A 19,455-nucleotide genomic window follows, 5' to 3' on the forward strand; every position below is an offset into this window, starting at 1 on the left:
AGGCCAGTTAACTTGCTCAAAATTATACAGCTAGTATGTATTGGAGCTGGGATTCAAACCCAGAGACCGGTGCCCTTCAGTTTCTCCACTGTTAGGTGCAGTGCACTAGGTTCATTCATTGACTCAAATATTTATTGATGCTTCCTGCATACGATTACTGTTACAGGCGCAGGGGACAAAATGGATGAATTGCTACTTTTTTGGTATTAACAGGGATAGGGAGACAACCACCAAGAGTAAAGTAGAGAATCATAAGAACTAAGGGGAAAACCGGGAGAGGGCAGGGCGCGGTGGCTCAAGCCTGTAATCCCAGCACTTTGGGAGGCCGAGGCGGGTGGATCACGAGGTCGAGAGATCGAGACCATCCTGGTCAACAAGGTGAAACCCCGTCTCTACTAAAAATACAAAAAAATTAGCTGGGCATGGTGGCGCGTGCCTGTAATCCCAGCCACTCAGGAGGTTGAGGCAGGAGAATTGCCTGAACCCAGGAGGCGGAGGTTGCGGTGAGCCGAGATCGCGCCATTGCACTCCAGCCTGGGTAACAAGAGCGAAACTCCGTCTCAAAAAAAAAAAAAAAAAACCGGGAGAGAAGGATAAGGCATGGGACTGGAGTCGGGTTAATTGAAAGTAGAATGACCTGAGAATGCTTCACAGGAAAGGGGATTTTTGATTTTTTTTTTTTTTTTTTTTTTGAGACAGTCTCACTCTATTGTCCAGGCTGGAGTGCAGCGGCGTGATCTCGGCTCACTGCAACCTCCGCCTCCCAGGTTCAAGCGATTCTCCTGCCTCAGCCTCCTGAATAGCTAGGATGTCACCATTCCCAGCTAATTTTTGTATTTTTAGTAGAGACGGGTTTTCACCATCTAGGCTGGTCTCGAACTCCTAGCCTCAGGTGATTCGCCCGCCTCGCCCTCCCAAAGTGCTGTGATTACAGGCGTGAGCCACTACGCCCGGCCCTGAAAAGGTGAAAGTTGAAAAAAATACAAAAGGTGATTGATCTCTGGGACTCTGAAACCTCAAGCCAAGCGCCACTCTCAGGACCCCTGCCTAGTGCTCTGGCGCCCCCTTGAGAACCGCGCGGCCGCAGCAACCAGAGGCGGAACAGCAAGGCCGGAAGTTCCTCGTCCTCCCCCCCCCCTCGCCCTACCCTTCCGGCTCGCTTCCGCCTACTCCACCCGGGCTGCCAGACCGGAAGCGCACCGCTGGAACTCGATCCTGCTCCTCTGGGCTGAAACCCGGGCGCTGCCAAAATGCCGGTGAGGGTTCGATCCATGATGTGGAGAGACAGCGAGGATTACGAGGAGCAGGGAGAAACCCTTGTGTCCCGAGAGAAGCGGGCGGCGGAAGGCAGGGAGGAAGCTGGGGCCCGAGAAGGAGAGAGGCGAGGAGTGGAGGCCGGTCGCTGAAGGATTGGGGCAGCCCGAAGTTGCCAGTCGTGGGAGGCGGAGGCGCGGCAGGAATGGGCCAGGGGTACAGAGTGTGTGAGGAGGCCTTCTTCTCTCGCCCCTTCTACTCCCTCCGACCGCGGCGGGGATCCCAAAGCCTCACTAGAGCGCGAAGCCAAGGGATGTGCTTTTTATTTTTCATTTTTCAAGCCCAGGGTCTGGCTTCTCCTTTTTCTGTCAGGCCCATTTCCTCCGCCCCGGGGGGCAGGTTCCCTCTGCTGTTTGTAATTTGCTAGAACCCGCTTCCCGGTAGCGGCGGCCACCCCGGAGCCAGCTGGGTTTAGGGCCCTCACGGACTGGGTCGGCGCCTGACTTCCAAAGGTTTCCTTTTTCGTGTGCATCAGAGTGGGGGTGAAAGTTTATGACTGTCTGGTTGTACTTAATTTCTGACAGCCCGTCTGTGGGGTAGATTTATCACCATCATGGTCTCCATTTTGCAGATTCAGGAAAAGGTAGTTCAGTTATGTGATTGTGTGTCACACTTTTTTTTATTTTGAGACAGCATCTCTTTCTGTAGCCCAGGCTGGAGTGCAGTGATGCGGTATCAGCTCACTGCAACTTTCGCCTCCTGGGTTCAAGCATTCCTCATGCCTCAGCCTCTTGGGTAGCTGGGATTACAGGTGCGTGCCACCAGCCTCAGCTTATTTTTTGAATTTTAGTAGAGATGGGTTTCACCACGTTGGCCAGGCTGGTCTCGAACCCCAGACCTCAGGTGACCTGCCTTCCTCAGCCTCCCAAAGTGCTGGGATTGCAGGCCTGAGTTACCGCACCCAGCCTGTTATTTTTAACAAACGTTACCCAGCACCTACTGCCTTCCAGGCTCTATTTACAGCAGCACATAAGTTCAACAAATCCCTAATCTTAAAGAGTATACATTCAAATTGGTAGACAAGACAATAAGAGTGTAAACTTAAAGGAGATACAGTAGTTTCAGGTAGTGACAAATGCTATAAAAAAGCTAACTGGAAACAATTAAAAACAATAACAACAAGAAAGAAGCTAGATGGGTGGTGGGGGCGCGGTGGCTCACACCTGTAATCCCAGCACTTTGGGAGGCGGAGTGGGCCGGGGGCGATTACGAGGTCAAGAGATCAAGAGATCGAGACCATCCTGGCCAACATAGTGAAACCCTGTCTCTACTAAAAATACAAAAATTAGCTGGGTGTGGTGGTGCGTGCCTGTAATCCCAGCTACTTGGGAGGCTGAGGCGGGAGCATCGCTTGAACCCAGGAGGCAGAGGTTGCCGTGAGCTGAGATCACACCACTGCTTGAACCTGGGGTGGAGGTGGCAATGAGCCGAGAACGTGCTACTGCACTCCAGCCTAGGGACAGATAGAGACTCTGTCTCAAAAGAAAAGAAAAGAAAAAGCTAGATGGGTAACAAAACAGTTAGTTACTGGTGAGAGGGAAAGTGGAGGCTGCTTTAGATAAAGCATACCTGTGATGAAAAGGAGCAAGCCATAGTTACAAATTCACACATGTATGTATATTTTATACATACCTGTGATGAAAAGGAGCAAGCCATAGTTACAAATTCACACATATATGTATATTTTATATATATATATATATATATATATACCTTTTTTTTTTTGAGACAGGGTCGCACTCTGTCCGTCAGGCTATATTTTTAATAGAGATGGGGTCTCACCATGTTGCCCAGCATGGTCTCAAACTCCTGGGCTCAAGCAGTGCTCCTGCCTTGACCTCCCTAAGTGTTGGGATTACAGGCATGAGCATCGTGCTAAACCCCACTAATACATATTTTATGAATCCCATAATTTCCATTTGACTCCTGAGCTCTGGAGTACACACTTTGTAAATTATCCTGTTTAATCCTCATAATGACTCTATGAAGTAGGTGCCATGATTCCTATTTTACAGAAGAGGAAACGGAGCCTCAGAGAAGTTAATTTGGACAAGGTTGCATGCTAATATACTAATGGTAAAGCCACATTTTAAGCCAGGACTCTAGGCTGGGTGTAGTGGCTTATGCCTGTAATCCCAACACTTTGGGAGGCCAAGACAGGAGGATCACTTGAGCCTAGGAGTTTGAGACCAGCCTGGGCAACATAATGAGACCCTGCCTATACAAAAATAAAAATAAATTAGCTGGATGTGGTAGTGCACCTCCTTCCAGCCCAAGAGGCTGAGGTGGGATGATCACCTGGAGCCTGGAGTTTGAGGCTGCAGTGAGCTGTGATCATGCCGCTGTATTCCAGCCCTGGTGAGAGAAGGAGATTCTGTCTCGAAGAAAAAAAAAAAAAAAAAGACTCTAAAGCCCTATGCTGGTTCCGATTGCACATAGAGCACCCTGGATTCACCCTGTTTTCTGTTTCTTGATTTTTTTTTTTTTTTTTTTTTTTTTGAGATGGAGTCTTGCTCTGTCGCCCAGGCTGGAATGCAGTGGCATGATCTTGACTCACTGCAACCTCTGCCTCCCAGGTTCAAGCAATTCTGCCTCAGCCTCCAGAGTAGCTGGGATTACAGGTGACTGTGACCACACCTGGCTAATTTTCATATTTTTAGTAGAGATGGGGTTTCACCTTATTGGTCAGGCTGGTCTTGAGCTCTTGACCTCATGATCCACCTGCCTCTGCTCCCAAAATGCTGGGATTACAGGTGTGAGCCACCACCCCTGGCCTTTTTTTTTTTTTTTGGGACTGAGTCTCCCTATGTCGCCAGGCTGGAATGCAGTGGCACATTCTCGGCTCATTGCCACCTCCGCCCCACATTCAAGCAGTGGCGTGATCTCAGCTCAAGGCAACCTCTGCCTCCTGGGTTCAAGCGATTCTCCTGCCTCAGCCTCCCAAGTAGCTGGGATTACAGGCACATGCCACCATACACAGCTAATTTTTGTATTTTTAGTAGAGATGAGGTTTCATCATGTTGGCCAGGATGATCTCGATCTCCTGACCCTGTGATCTGGGTCCTCTGGACCTCTCAAAGTACCAGAATTACAGGCGGGAGCCACCAGACCCGGCCCGACCCACCCTGTTATTGTTTTATGTCTGCCTTCTCTACTCTTCAAGGACCAGAACTGTACTACTTTGTATATTACTTACTATATCAGTGTCTTGCACATAGAAGGTGCTTAGCAATCGTTTGCTAAATGAATGAATATGTGAATGGGACCCATGTTGTCTTATAAAAAGCCAGATGTCTTATAAAAAGCAGAACTAAGAATCAGCATACAAAGTGCTCTTATAAATGTGATTTTTTTCTCCCTTCCTTTAACTCACACCTACCCACTGAAGGCAATATATATCTTCTCATTTTACAAATTTGGAAACAAGCTAAGAGAAGAAAAATGATGTCTTGGTCAAAACCATAAAGCCAGGACGTAGCAGAGCTGAAAAGTGGTTGGGTCTTCGTTTAGCTAGGGGGTGGGTACCCTGATTTTTTTTTTTTTTTTTTTTTTTTGAGACGGAGTTTCGCTCTTGTTACCCAGGCTGGAGTGCAATGGCGCGATCTCGGCTCACCGCAACCTCCGCCTCCTGGGCTCAGGCAATTCTCCTGCCTCAGCCTCCTGAATAGCTGGGATTACAGGCACACGCCACCACGCCCAGCTAATTTTTTGTATTTTTAGTAGAGACGGGGTTTCACCATGTTGACCAGGATGGTCTCGATCTCTTGACCTCATGATCCACCTGCCTCGGCCTCCCAAAGTGCTGGGATTACAGGCTTGAGCCACCGCGCCCGGCCCAGGTACCCTGATTTATATGATGTTTGCCTTTCTGTAGTGGAAATACTTTTACCAGATACCAATGTGATGTCACTGAATATAGAATGGGAAGAGTTGCACAGCAGCACCCCATTATCTAGTATTTCCTTAATAATAAACTTAAGAACATGGACAAAAGTAAAATGTAATTTTTAAAAATTGGGAAGTAGGCTGGGCACAGTGGCTCATGCCTGTAATCCCAGCACTTTGGGAGGCCAAGGTGTGTGGATCACCTGAGGTCAGGAGTTTGAGACCAGCCTAACCAACATGGAGAAACCCCGTCTCTGCTAAAAATACAAAATTAGGCAGGTATGGTGGCACATGCCTGTAATCCCAGCTACTCAGGAGGCTGAGGTAGGAGAATTGCTTGAACCCAGCAGGCGGATGTTGCAATGAGCCAAGATCACGCCATTGCACTCCAGCCTGGACAGGAGTGAAACCCTGTCTCAGAAAAAAAAAATTAGAAAGTAGTTGGGCAAGGTGGCTCATGCCTGTAGTCCCAGCCCTTTGGGAGGCCAAGGCAGGAGGATCACTTGATCTTAGGAGTTTGAGACCATCTTAGCCAACATAGTGAGAGTCTGTCTCAAAAAAAAAAAAAAAAAAAAAGTGATGAGTACTTAAGTATCATTGTTATTAACATCATTTACTTAATTGTTTATATAATTTGATTTTTGAGAACAGCTGTGTTTAATAACCAGCTTGCAAAATGCCTCAAAGTTTAACAATTGGTTTTCTTGAGCGAGAAAAAACCAGCCCTAGCACCTTGATGCTGTTACCCTTCTTTCTCCCCTACTCTTTTTTTCCTTTAAGGGAAGGTTGTTTGCCCCAGTGACATGTGCTGTCTTTCTGCTTCTGTGTTGTTCCTGGGCTTGCTGCTATAGGCTTACCACTCTTCTCTCATGGATCCTGACACCAAACTCATTGGAAACATGGCACTGTTACCTATCAGAAGTCAATTCAAAGGACCTGCCCCCAGAGAGAGTAAGTGTAAACTCATTATTTTCATATTTTGGTATGAAATGCCTAGCAATCCTCTGAAATGATCAAATCAGGGAAATTCTTAGCTCAGTCTTCTCTCTCAAATTGCTCTTGTACTTTGCTTGGTAAATATTGTGGTCTAGACCTTTCAAGATAGTGGTTATATGTTGCATTTAATAGGATTATTATTTAATTGTATCATTGCTTTGGACATCTCCAGGAAACTCTAGAGAAAATATGCTTAATTCTGGACACTGACCTGTAATTCCTATCAGTTCTTTCAAATGAATCTAATGTTATTATGTCTAGAATGCCATGTCCCCATCCTTTCTGTCATCATCAACAACAACAAATATTTTAATCTCTCCCCATCTAAATCTACTTTCTTTATTCATTCTTCAAGACCTTCATTTTTAGCAATACCTCAATCTTAATCTTTTTTTTTTTTTTTTTTTTTTGGAGACTGTCTCTGTCACCAGACTGGAGTGCAGTGGCACAGTCTCAGCTCAGTGCAACCTCCGCTTCCTGGGTTAAAGCAATTCTTGTGTCTCAGCCTCCTGAGTAGCTAATGTGCCACCACACCTAACTAATTTTTGTAATTTTAGTAGAGACTGGGTTCACCATGTTGGCCAGGATGGTCTATCTTCTCATCTTGTGATCTGCCCACCTTGGCTACCGAAAGTGCTGGGATTACATGCTTGAGACAGTGTGCCCGGCCTCAATCTTAAATCTTAAGTGTACTATGTAACATTACTTACGTCTATTCCTGCTTTTCTGAATTTTATTTCAGAAAGCCCCAATATTTTTCAGACACTGTGAGACCCTTCTGGTACTTTCTGAGATGTTCTCCCAACAGTATAATTTGTATTATATTAGACATGGTTTCCCTACACCCTGCAAGGGTCTTAACTGAATTTTTTTGTGGTTTCCAAGACCATGATGTATTTTTTATTTTTTATTTTTTGAAATGGAATCTCGCTTTTTCGCCCAGTCTGGTGTGCAGTGGTATAATCTCAGCTCACCGCAGTATCCGCCTCCCAGGAGTTAAGTGATTCCCCTGCCTCAGCCTCCTGAGTAGCTGGGACTACAGACATGTACCACCATGCCCGGCTAATTTTTAGTATTTACCAGAGACAGGGTTTCACCATATTGGCCGGGATGGTCTCGATCTCCAGACCTTGTGATCCACCTGCCTCGGCCTTCCAAAGTGCTGGGATTACAGGCGTAAGCCACCATGCCCAGCCAAGACCATGATTATAATTACCAATAATGGGTACTGATCCCATTCCCAGGTCTCTGCCAGATTCTTTGACTTGACTTTTTTTTTAAACTTAATTTTGTTTTCAACACCATTTGAAAACTTAGTAAACTTACTATGTATGGTGAGTTACAACAGTCTCTACTTGATTCTGAGAAAAAGAAACAAGGAAGAAGACAGGCTGGGAAAGAAAAAAAAATAACAAAATCACAGGGCTGGACATGGTGGCTCATGGCTATAATCCTAGCACTTTGGGAGGCTGAGGCAAGTGGATCATCTGAGATCAGGAGTTTGAGACCAGCCTGGCCAACATGGTGAAACCCCATCTCTACTAAAAATCCAAAAATTAGTTGAGCATGGTGATAGGCACCTATGATCCCAGCTACTCAGGAGGCTGAGACAGGAGAATCGTTTGAATCCAGTGGGTAGAGGTTACAGTGAGTTGAGATCGAGCCACTGCACTCCAGCCTAGGTGACAATTGAGACTCCATCTCAAAAAAAAGATGAGAAAAAAGAAAAGAAAATTGCAATGCAAACAAAAAATAAGAATCAATATTGGGGCCAGGCCTGGTGGCTCACACCTGTAATCCCAACATTTTGAGAGACTGAGGTGGGTGGATCACCTGAGGTCAGGAGTTCGAGACCAGCCTGACCAACATCCAGAAACCCCATTGCTACTAAAAATATAAAAAGTAGCCGAATGTGGTGGTGCATACCTGTAATCCCAGCTACTTGGGAAGCTGAGACAGTAGAATCACTTGAACCTGGCAGGCAGAGGTTTCAGTGAGCCGAAATCCTGCCATTGCACTCCAGCCTGGGCAACAAAAGAGAAACTGTGTCTCAGTGAAAAAAAAAAAATCAATATTGGGGCCAGGTAAAGTGGCTCACACTCATAATCCATAATCCCAAAACTTTGGAAAGCTGAGGCAGGAGGATCATTTGAGCCCATTAGTTCAAGACCAGCCTGGACAACATAGTGAGACCTCATCTCCTAAAAAAAAATAAATGACAAGGAAAAAGTGTAGAGACCGATGACAGAACAAGGTAAACAAAAGGAAAAAAATAGAAAAAAATACTCATGCTAGCTAGCCCAGATTCCTTGAGAAGAATACTTTTGAGGTGGTTACAAATATATGGTATATCAGAAGATACAGTTGACTAAAGATGGAATAAATCTATCACCTTTGCAATATTTGGGCCCTGAAAGGAGAATGAGACCCTAACAAACCAGATCTTTTGGTTTCTGTAGACAAGGAATGACCTTGTTGCTCCTCAGCAGGGGACTGTATTAAAACTGAATTGGGGGGCCAGGTACGGTGGCTCATGCCTGTAATCCCAGTATTGCTGAGGCAGACAGATCACAAGGTCAAGAGATTGAGGCCATCCTAGCCAATGTTGTGAAACCCCGTCTCTACTAAAAATACAAAAATTAGCCAGTTGTGGTGGCACATGCCTGTAATCCCAGCTACTCTAGAGACTGAGGCCGAAGAATCCTTTGAACTGGGGAGGCGGAGGTTGCAGTGAGCCAAGATTGCACCACTCCACTCCTGCCTGGCAACAGAGCGAGACTACGTCTCAAAAAAAAAAAAAAAAGAAGCCGGGCGTGGTGGCTCACACCTGTAATCCCAGCACTTTGGGAGGCCGAGGCGGGTGGATCACGAGGTCAGGAGATCGAGACCATCCTGGTCAACATGGTGAAACCCTGTCTCTACTAAAAATACAAAAAATTAGCTGGGCATGGTGGTACGTACCTGTAATCCCAGCTACTCAGAAGACTGAAGCAGGAGAATTGCCTGAACCCAGGAGGCGGAGGTTGCGGTGAGCCGAGATCGTGCCATTGCACTCCAGCCTGGGTAACAAGAGCGAAACTCTGTCTCAAAAAAAAAAAAAAAGGAATTGGAATGGAAGCCTGTGCTGTGAGCTAAGTAACAGCGTTAATCATACTAATTCATTTATATTCAACAAATATCTGTAGAATGCCTTTTATGTGCCAAGTACTCTTCTAACTTCAGAATCCTGTGGCCTCCGCCCCCTCTTGTCATTGCATTGAGAAGAACTAGCTGGTTTTTGTAAACAATATTGAATCCTCCAGGAAAGTTTCCTTTCACAGATAAGAAAATCAATTGTGGCCGGGTGCAGTGGCTCATGCCTGTAATCCCAGCACTTTGGAAAGCCGAAGTGGGTAGATTTCCTGAAGTCAGGAGTTCGAGACCAGCCTGGCCAACATGTCGAAACAACATCTCTACTAAAAATACAAAAATTATCTGGACGTCGTGATGGGTGCCTATAGTCCTAGCTACTCAAGAGTTTGAGGCAGGGAGAATTGTTTGAACCCAGCAGGCGAAAGTTGTAGTGAGCCTAGATCACGCCATTGCACTCTAGCCTGGGCGACAGAGTGAGACTCCATCTTAAAAATAAAATAAAGGCCGGGCGCGGTGGCTCAAGCCTGTAATCCCAGCACTTTGGGAGGCCGAGGCGGGTGGATCACGAGGTCGAGAGATCGAGACCAACCTGGTCAACAGGGTGAAACCCCATCTCTACTAAAAATACCAAAAATTAGCTGGGCATGGTGGCGCGTGCCTGTAATCCCAGCTACTCAGGAGGCTGAGGCAGGAGAATTGCCTGAACCCAGGAGGCGGAGGTTGCAGTGAGCCGAGATCGCGCCATTGCACTCCAGCCTGGGTAACAAGAGCGAAACTCCGTCTCAAAAAAAAAAAAATAAAATAAAATAAAATAGGCCGGGCGCGGTGGCTCAAACCTGTAATCCCAGCACTTTGGGAGGCTGAGGCAGGTGGATCACAAGGTCGAGAGATCGAGACCATCCTGGTCAACATGGTGAAACCCCGTCTCTACTAAAAATACAAAAAATTAGCTGGGCATGGTGGCGCATGCCTATAATCCCAGCTACTCAGGAGGCTGAGGCAGGAGAATTGCCTGAACCCAGGAGGCGGAGGTTGCGGTGAGCTGAGATCGCGCCATTGCACTCCAGCCTGGGTAACAAGAGCGAAACTCCGTCTCAAAAAAAAAATAATAATAATAAAATAAAATAGAAAATAGATTATAAGGAACACAAGTCTAGAGTTAGAGTTCTGTTGAAATTCTTCCACAGGGCAATGAGCTGGGATAAAGACAACTGAATTGCAGAGTATGAAAGCTTCAGAATTACTTTTCATTTCTGCTGTGTGAGAAGGTTAAGAGTCATGACAAGAAATATAAATAACTATCTCAACACTGCTGAAACCAGCTGCCAGATATCAAGACCCTGGGATTTTGACCTTTATAAAATAAAAGGAAAACAAAGAATTGCCAAGGAAATTATGTCATGAGATCTGTCTTTGTCAAGACAGTATTTCTGGCTTTTCTCTGTCTAGAGCCACCTAGAACAGCTTGTACAAGTATATTTTAAGTCACAGTTTTCATAAAAAGAAAGATGTGTATCTGAACTCCAACATGTCCTAAATAATTGAGTTTTTTCTTGAAACTACAGTATGTAAATTCAAATAAAATTATATCGAATACTTTCTATTTTTTATTTTTATTTTTTTGAGATGGAGTCTCACTCTGTTGCCCATGCTTAAGTTCAATGGCATGATCTCAGCTCACTGTGATCTCCGCCACCTGGGTTCAAGCAAGTCTCCTGCCTCAGCCTCCGGAGCGGATGGGATTACTGGCACGTACCACCATGCCCGGCTAGTTTTTGTATTTTTATTAGAGATAGGGTTTCTTCATGTTGGCCAGGCTGGTCTCAAACTCTTGACCTCAGGCGATCCACCTGCCTCAGCTTTCCAAAGTGCTGAGATTACAGGCATAAACCACTGTACCCAGCCAAATACTTTTTAAGAAGTGCTTAATCTATCTATGTCTCCGTCTTTTTTTATAAATGCATTGAGAGAGGTCTTGAATGATGTACACCAAATGCTAATGGGAGTTATTTTTGGATAAGTGAGAATTAAGATGACAATTTTTTTAAAACTTTTTTTGGCCTGGAGCTGTGGCTTATGCCTGTAATCCTAGCTACTCAGGAGGCAGAAGGATCACTTGAGGCCAGGAGTTTGAGACCAACCTAGACAACACAGAGAGACTGCATCTCTAAAAATACTTTTATTTTATTTTTTTTTGAGACAGAGTTTTGCTCTTATCACCCAGACTAGAGTGGAGTGGTGCAATTTTGGCTCACTGCAACCTCCACCATTCAGGTTCAAGTGATTCTCCTGCCTCAGCCTCCTGGGTAGTAGAATTACAGGTGCCTGCCACCATGCTCATCTAATTTTTTGTATTTTTAGTAGAGGCAGGGTTTCACCAGGTTGGCCAGGCTGGTCTCAAACTCCTGACCTTAGGTGATCCACCCGCCTCAGCTTCCCAAAATGCTGAGATTATAGGCGTGAGACATTGCACCCGCCCATCTCTAAAAAACTTTAAAGAAAAAAATTAGCCAGACTTCGCATGCCTGTTGTCCCAGCTACCTGAGAAGCTGAAGCAGGAGGATGACTTGAGCTCAGGATGTCGTGGCTTTGGTAAGCTATAATTGTGCCACTGCACTCCAGCCTGGGTAACAGAGCAATACCTCTCTCTAGAAAAGAAAACCGTATTGACTGAATTTCATTTTTTTCTTTTTTTTTTTTTTTTTTTTTTTTTTTTTTTTTTTTTTGAGACGGAGTTTCGCTCTTGTTACCCAGGCTGGAGTGCAATGGCACGATCTCGGCTCACCGCAACCTCCGCCTCCTGGGTTCAGGCAATTCTCCTGCCTCAGCCTCCTGAGTAGCTGGGATTACAGGCACGAGCCACCATGCCCAGCTAATTTTTTGTGTTTTTAGTAGAGACGGGGTTTCACCATGTTGACCAGGATGGTCTCGATCTCTCGACCTCGTGATCCACCCGCCTCAGCCTCCCAAAGTGCTGGGATTACAGGCTTGAGCCACCGCGCCCGGCTCATTTTTTTTCTTTTTTGGAGACAGAGTCTCGCTCTGTCACCAGGCACCAGGCTGGAGTTCAGTGGCACAAACTCAGCTCACCACAACCTCTGCCTCCTGGGTTCAAGCAGTTCTCCTGCCTCAGCCTCCTGAGTAGCTGGGACTACAGGCACGTGCCACCACGCCCAGCTAACTTTTGTATTTTAGTAGAGATGGGGTTTCACCCTGTTGGCCAGGATGGTCTCAATCTCTTGACCTCATGATCCACCCACCTTGGCCTCCCAAAGTGCTGGGATTATAGGCGTGAGCCACCGTGCCCTGCCTTGAATTTAATTATTTCATTTTCTAATGAGCATGTATAAGTTTTACAAAAACTATTAAAGCCATAAAAGTAAACCATGTACTATTTTTCTGTAAATATTTTCTGAAAACTTTGTATTTCAGTAGGCCTATTTTATTTTATTCAGTTCCATAACTGTTGACAGTTGAGCTTGTGTGTGTTTTCTCTCTATAGCTTTTACAGGTGTTAGGTTTTGTATTTGACTAATGTACTCTGTGCTCTTTCCCTTGTGTCCTGCTTAGCGAAAGATACAGATATTGTGGATGAAGCCATCTATTACTTCAAGGCAAATGTCTTCTTCAAGAACTATGAAATTAAGGTAAATTACAGAGCTTCTAATATTTAACTTAGTTTTCTGATGGGGATAATACCAACTTTCCTATCCAGATTGCTGTGAGGGAAAATAAAATGGAATCAGCATGTAATTTTTAAGTTCCAGAACAGTGCCTAATGTGCTGGGCGCAATGGCTCACGCCTGCAGTCCCAGCACTTTGGGAGGCCGAGGTGGGTGGATCACGAGGTCAAGAGATCGAGACCATTCTGGTCAACATGGTGAAACCCCATCTCTACTAAAAATACAAAAAATTAGCTGGGCATGGTGGCGCGTGCCTGTAATCCCAGCTACACAGGAGGCTGAGGCAGGAGAATTGCCTGAACCCAGGAGGCAGAGGTTGCGGTGAGCCAAGATCGCGCCATTGCACTCCAGCCTGGATAACAAGAGCGAAACTCCATCTCAAAAAAAAAAAAAAAAAGGCCGGGCGCGGTGGCTCAAGCTTGTAATCCCAGCACTTTGGGAGGCCAAGGCGGGCGGATCACGAGGTCGAGAGATCTAGACCATCCTGGTCAACATGGTGAAGCCCCGTCTCTACTAAAAATACAAAAAATTAGCTGGGCATGGTGGCGCGTGCCTGTAATCCCAGCTACTCAGGAGGCTGAGGCAGGAGAATTGCTTGAACCCAGGAGGCAGAGGTTGCGGTGAGCCGAGATCGCGCCATTGCACTCCAGCCTGGGTAACAGGAGTGAAACTCCGTCTCAAAAAAAAAAAAAAAAAAACATTAGTGCATGGTGGCTCACGCCTGTAAACCCAGCACTTTGGGAGCCCAAGGCGGGTGGATCATTGGGTCTAGAGACCATCCTGGCTAACATGGTGAAACCCCATCTCTTTTTTTTTTTTTTTTTTTTTTGAGACGCAGTTTCGCCCTTGTTACCCAGGCTGGAGTGCAATGGCGCGATCTCTGCTCACCGCAACCTCCGCCTCCTGGGGTCAGGCAATTCTCCTGCCTCAGCCTCCTGAGTAGCTGGGATTACAGGCACGTGCCACCATGCCCAGCTAATTTTTTGCACTTTTAGTAGAGACGGGGTTTCACCATGTTGACCAGGATGGTCTCGATCTCTCGACCTCATGATCCACCCGCCTCGGCCTCCCAAAGTGCTGGGATTACAGGCTTGAGCCACCACGCCCGGCGCAATCATCTCTTAAAAAAAAACAAAAAACACTGCCACATTTCATTCTTTTCCAGATATTATATTGTTTTAAAAACAGGGAAATGTATAGTTTGGGTACAGGTTTTTTGTTTTTTGTTTGTTTTAAGATAGAGTCTTACTCTGTCACCAGGCTGGAATGTGCAGTGGTACAATCTCAGCTCATTGCAACCTCTGACTCTGGGGTTCAAACTATTCTCCCAGTTAGGTGGGAATTACAGGCACATGCCACCACGCCCAGCTAATTTTTGTATTTTTTAGTAGAGACAGGGTTTCACCATGTTGGCCAGGATGATCTCAATCTCCTGACCTCATGATCCACCCACCTGGGTTTCCCAAAGTGCTGGGATTACAGGTGTGAGCCACCATGCCTGGCCTTTTTTTTAATTTGAGACAAGAGTCTTGCTCTGTTGCCCACACTGGAGTGCAGTGCTGCAGTCTGGACTCATTGCAACCTCTGTCTCCTGGGTTCAAGCAATTCTCCTGCCTCAGCCTCCCTAGCAGCTGGGATTACAGGCTCCCACCACCATGTCCAGCTAATTTTTGTATTTTTAGTAGAGACAGGGTTTTTCCATGTTGGCCAGGCTGGTTTCGAACTCCTGACCTCAAGTGATCCACCCTACTTGGCTTCCCAAAGTGCTGGGATTACAGTCCTAAGCCACCACCCCTGGCCTATGGCCAGTTTTTTTACTATAAATAATTGTCTAAAAAAAATTTTTTTTTTCGAGACAGGGTCTCATTCTGTCACCCAGGCTGGAATGCAGTGGCACCATCACAGCTCACTGCAGCTTTGACATCCCCAGCTTAGTCAATCCTTCCACCTCAGCCTCCTGAGTAGCTGGGGCTACAGTTGTGCGCCATCATGCCCAGCTAACTTTTGTATTTTTTGTAGAGATGGTATTTTAACATGTTGCCCAGGCTGATCTGAAACTCCTGGACCCAAGCGATCCACCCACCTCAGCCTCCCAAGGTGCTGGGATAATAGGCATAAGCCACTGCACCTGGCCTAAATCTGTGTAAAATTTGACCCAAAGTCCATACTACATTTGATTAACATTCATTTGTCTTCTCCACATTTTCCTTTTGGTTGAATCAAGACATTGAGATTATGGAGTTCTTTGGGAGCAAGTCAAATGTGAAGTAGTTGCTTCCTCCTTTAAAGTAATGACTGTTTCTGTTCTCGGCAGAGACCCTGAAGTGAAAGGGTTTTTAAAAATTAGCCAATCAGCTGGGCGCGGTGGCTCACGCCTGTAATCCCAGCACTTTGGGAGGCCGGGGGGCAGATCACGAGGTTGAGAGATTGAGACCGTGCTGGCCAACATGGTGAAACCCCTTCTCTACTAAAATAAAAATTAACTGGGCGTGGTGGCACGCACATATAGTTCTAGCTACTCAGGAGGCTGAGGCAGGAGGATTGCTTGAACCCGGAAGACGGAAATTGCAGTGCGCTGAGATCGTGCCATTGTACTCCATTCTGGGCCACAGAGTGAGACTCCGTCGAAAAAAAAGAAAAAGAAAAAATTAGCCAACCATATGGAGCAGCTCAGACTTTCCAGGCAGCTGTGCTACTTCTCCTTCCTACACAGTGAGGGGCTGCTGACACAGACCCTTGGGAGCCCCAGGGCCAGGGGAGCCAAGAAAAACATGAGAGAACAGCCACACAGCCGGGCTTGGTGGCTCATGCCTGTAAATCCAGCATTTTGGGAGACTGAGGTGAGCGAATCACTTGAGGTCTGCAAGACCAGCCTGGCCAAAATGGTGAAATGCTGTCTCTACTAAGAATACAAAAATTAGCCAGGCATGGTGGCGCATGCCTGTAATCCCAGCTGCTCAGGAGTTTGAGACAGGAGAAACGCTTGAACCCAGGAGGTATAGGTTGCAGTGAGCTGAGATTGTGCCACTGCACTCCAGCCTGGGCAAAAGAGTAAGACTCTGTCTCAAAAAAAAAAAAAGAGCAGCTACACAGCTCAGGGTGAGGCTTGTGCCTCCCTCCCAGGGGCAGATGGAAAAGGAGACTGACTAGACTGTGCATTTGGAGAAAGGAAATTTTGATGCAATAGTGGATATCCTACCACTACGTTTAGTAGATAATCAAAAGACAAAGATGGAATTCATTCATTGCACATGATTGTTATGTTTTGATAACTGTTAGTTTTCTTTTTCTCCCTGTAGAATGAAGCTGATAGGACCTTGATATATATAACTCTCTACATTTCTGAGTGTCTGAAGAAACTCCAAAAGGTAATTAAACTTGGATGATTATATATCAGGAGAACAAATTGCTGAGAGGCATTTACCTTCCCAGTCATCTGGAATTTGTTGAGACTTTAAAGACAAGTAAAAAATATTTCCTCTGACTTACAGCATGGATTTAAGAGAAAAACTTGAATCTAGTTCTCTGAACTTGTAGTGAAATTGACTGACACAAAGATAAAAATTTGAATATAGGGCCAGGCCCAGTGGTTCATGCCTGTAATCCCAGCACTTTGGGAGGCCAAGGCGGGCAGATCACAAAGTCAAGAGATTGAGACCATCCTGGCCAACATGGTGAAACCCCATCTCTACTAAAATACAAAAATTAGCTGGGTATGTAGCACGTGCCTGTAGTCCCAGCTACTCCGGAGGCTGAGGCAGGAGAATTGCTTTAACCCGGGAGGTGGAGTTTGCAGTGAGCCAAGATCGTGCCACTGCACTCCAGCCTGGTGCCTGGCAACAGAGCAAGACTCTGTCTCAAAAAAAAAAAAAAAAGTGCCGGGCGAGGTGGCTCACACCTGTAATCCCAGCACTTTTGGAGGCCGAGGAGGGAGGATCACAAGGTCAAGAGTTCAAGGCCAGCCTGGCCAACACAGTGAAACGCCATCTCTACTAAAAATATAAAAATTAGCTGGGTGTGGTGGTGGGCATCTGTAGTCCCAGCTACTTGGAAGGCTGAGTCAGTAGAATCTCTTGAACCCAAGAGGTGGAGGTTGCAATGAGCCGAGATTGTGCCACTGCACTCTAGCCTGGGTGGCAGAGCCAGACTCTGTCTAAAAAAAAAAAAAAAAAAAAATTTTTTTAAGTATGTTTGAACAGAAATCTTGACAGAGAAATTCCTTTTAAGCCCTTGGCTCGAGGGTTCTGAACCTGGGGTCCAAGGATAAAATTCTTCTTTTCCCTGTAAAATTTGTGTTGTGTGTGTGTGTGTGTGTGTGTGTGTGTGTGTATTTCTGTGTGTATTTTTATGTGTGTGTGTGTGTGTGTGTGTATATATATATATATATATATATATATATATTTTTTTTTTTTTTTTTTTTTTCAGTGCAATTCCAAAAGCCAAGGTGAGAAAGAAATGTATACACTGGGGATCACTAATTTTCCCATTCCTGGAGAGCCTGGTTTTCCACTTAATGCGATTTATGCCAAACCTGCAAACAAACAGGAAGATGGTAAGAACAGGTCTCCATCCTCTCTCTATGGCGCAAGATTTTCTCTGACTTCCTACCACCCCTCCTTTTCTTGCCTTGATTCATGTACAGATGGAGAGTGAAATCATAGGAAGTACATTATCTTATTAGTCACTTTTACAAGTGATTCTCAGCAACAAGGATGACATGCAGAAAATCTTTTGAACCAAAACAAATGTTGTTATAAAACCATTTGGAATGTCATTTCTATTTCATATCCTGTTCAAATGTATAAAAATGTGTTGTTACAGCAAGAATGCAGACCCGCAACCAGTACATTTGGGATGTGTTCGCAAATAGTTTTTTAAAATTGTTCTGTTTTAGAAGTGATGAGAGCCTATTTACAACAGCTAAGGCAAGAGACTGGACTGAGACTTTGTGAGAAAGTTTTCGACCCTCAGAATGATAAACCCAGCAAGGTAAGACTGTCTTCTTTGTCTGCTTAATTGGTAAATTATCTTTTATCCTGTAGCCACCATTGAACACAGTAAGGTCTTCCATTGCAAGATTACTTTTAGTTTCTGCATTGCAGTGTTGCTTAACTTTGAGTATGTGTCTGGTATGTAATATAAGTTCACTGAATCATACTAAATAATGAACTGCAGGCTGGGTGCAGTGGCTCACGCCTGTAATCCCAGCACTTCGGGAGGCCGAGGCAGGTGGATCACTTGAGGTCAGGAGTTCAAGACCAACCTGGCCAACATGGTGAAACCCCATCTCTACTGAAAATACCAAAAATTGGCCAGGCGCGGTGGCTCACGCCTGTAATCCCAGCACTTTGGGAGGCCAAGGTGGGTGGATTATGAGGTCAAGAGATTGAGACCATCCTGGCCAATATGGTGAAACACTGTCTCAAATGAAAAATACAAAAATTAGCTGGGCATGGTGGGTGTGCCCCTGTAGTACCAGCTACTTGGGAGGCTGAGGCAGGAGACTTACTTGAACCCAGGAGGCGGAGGTTGCAGTGAGCTGAGATCACGCCCTTGCACTCCATCCAGCCTGGCACCTGGTGACCGAACAAAACTCTGTCTCAAAAAAAAAAAAAAAGAAAATACCAAAAATTATCGAGGCATGGTGGCACTCACCTGTGATCCCAGCTACTCAGGAGGCTCAGGTAGGAGAATTATTTGAACCCAGGAGGTGGAGGTTGCAGTGAACCACGATCATGCCATTGTACTCCAGCCTGGGCAACAGAGTGAGACTTTATGTTAAAAAAAAAAAATGAACTGCATATAATAACATTTTAGTTGTGTTCTTATTTTGTGCATTGTAAATCCATAGAACAGGTTTTTTTGTGTGAGATATTTTAGATGTATTAAATTACTTTGTCATAATTTTGAGTGACCTGTGAGTCTAGAAAAGAAAATTTTACATGTGCCTTCAAAGAGTTTATAAGAGATTCCAGACTAATACAAAATTTCATTATTAAGTAAATGTGGACTCTATTGTGATTTGACCCCCACTATTCATTCTGTGTTGTCTCCTCTTGTTAGTGGTGGACTTGCTTTGTGAAGAGACAGTTCATGAACAAGAGTCTTTCAGGACCTGGACAGTGAAGGGAGCTCGGGCAGCCACCATCTCCAGAGCCCTGGGCAGCATTTTCCAGCAAGATATACACAATCTTTTGTCTTTATTTCATAAAGTTTTATACAGAAGACAGAAGAGCATGTCTTTACTTGAAAAACTCTTGATCAAGAATTCGGGTAGGAGAAAAGAAAGTGTGTTATCAAGGGTGATTTGAAATTTTCTGCAGTATTAAGCTGGCGCTTAATAAGAATAAGTAATAATAAAGAAATTTCTAACATTCCATGTCAGAAAAACTTTATTGCCTGCCTTTGACATTCACTTACAATTTGTTTTGAGATAAAATTCACA

At 45.2% G+C, this 19,455-nt stretch overlaps 1 protein-coding gene across 1 annotated transcript; it reads left to right on the forward strand.

The window, feature by feature from the left end:
* The first annotated feature begins 1,147 nt into the window (after positions 1–1,147).
* On the forward strand, positions 1,148–19,400 carry ARPC3 (actin related protein 2/3 complex subunit 3). The gene is made up of 7 exons (XM_039472477.2): positions 1,148–1,256; positions 6,051–6,150; positions 12,898–12,974; positions 16,310–16,378; positions 17,436–17,562; positions 17,905–17,999; positions 19,074–19,400. Exons 1-7 carry the CDS (start codon positions 1,251–1,253, stop codon positions 19,134–19,136), a joined length of 537 nt encoding a protein of 178 aa, XP_039328411.1. The 5' UTR covers positions 1,148–1,250; the 3' UTR covers positions 19,137–19,400.
* Positions 19,401–19,455: the final 55 nt, after the last annotated feature.

This window comes from Saimiri boliviensis, chromosome 7, assembly GCF_048565385.1.
Source record: "Saimiri boliviensis isolate mSaiBol1 chromosome 7, mSaiBol1.pri, whole genome shotgun sequence".
NCBI lineage: Eukaryota > Metazoa > Chordata > Mammalia > Primates > Cebidae > Saimiri > Saimiri boliviensis.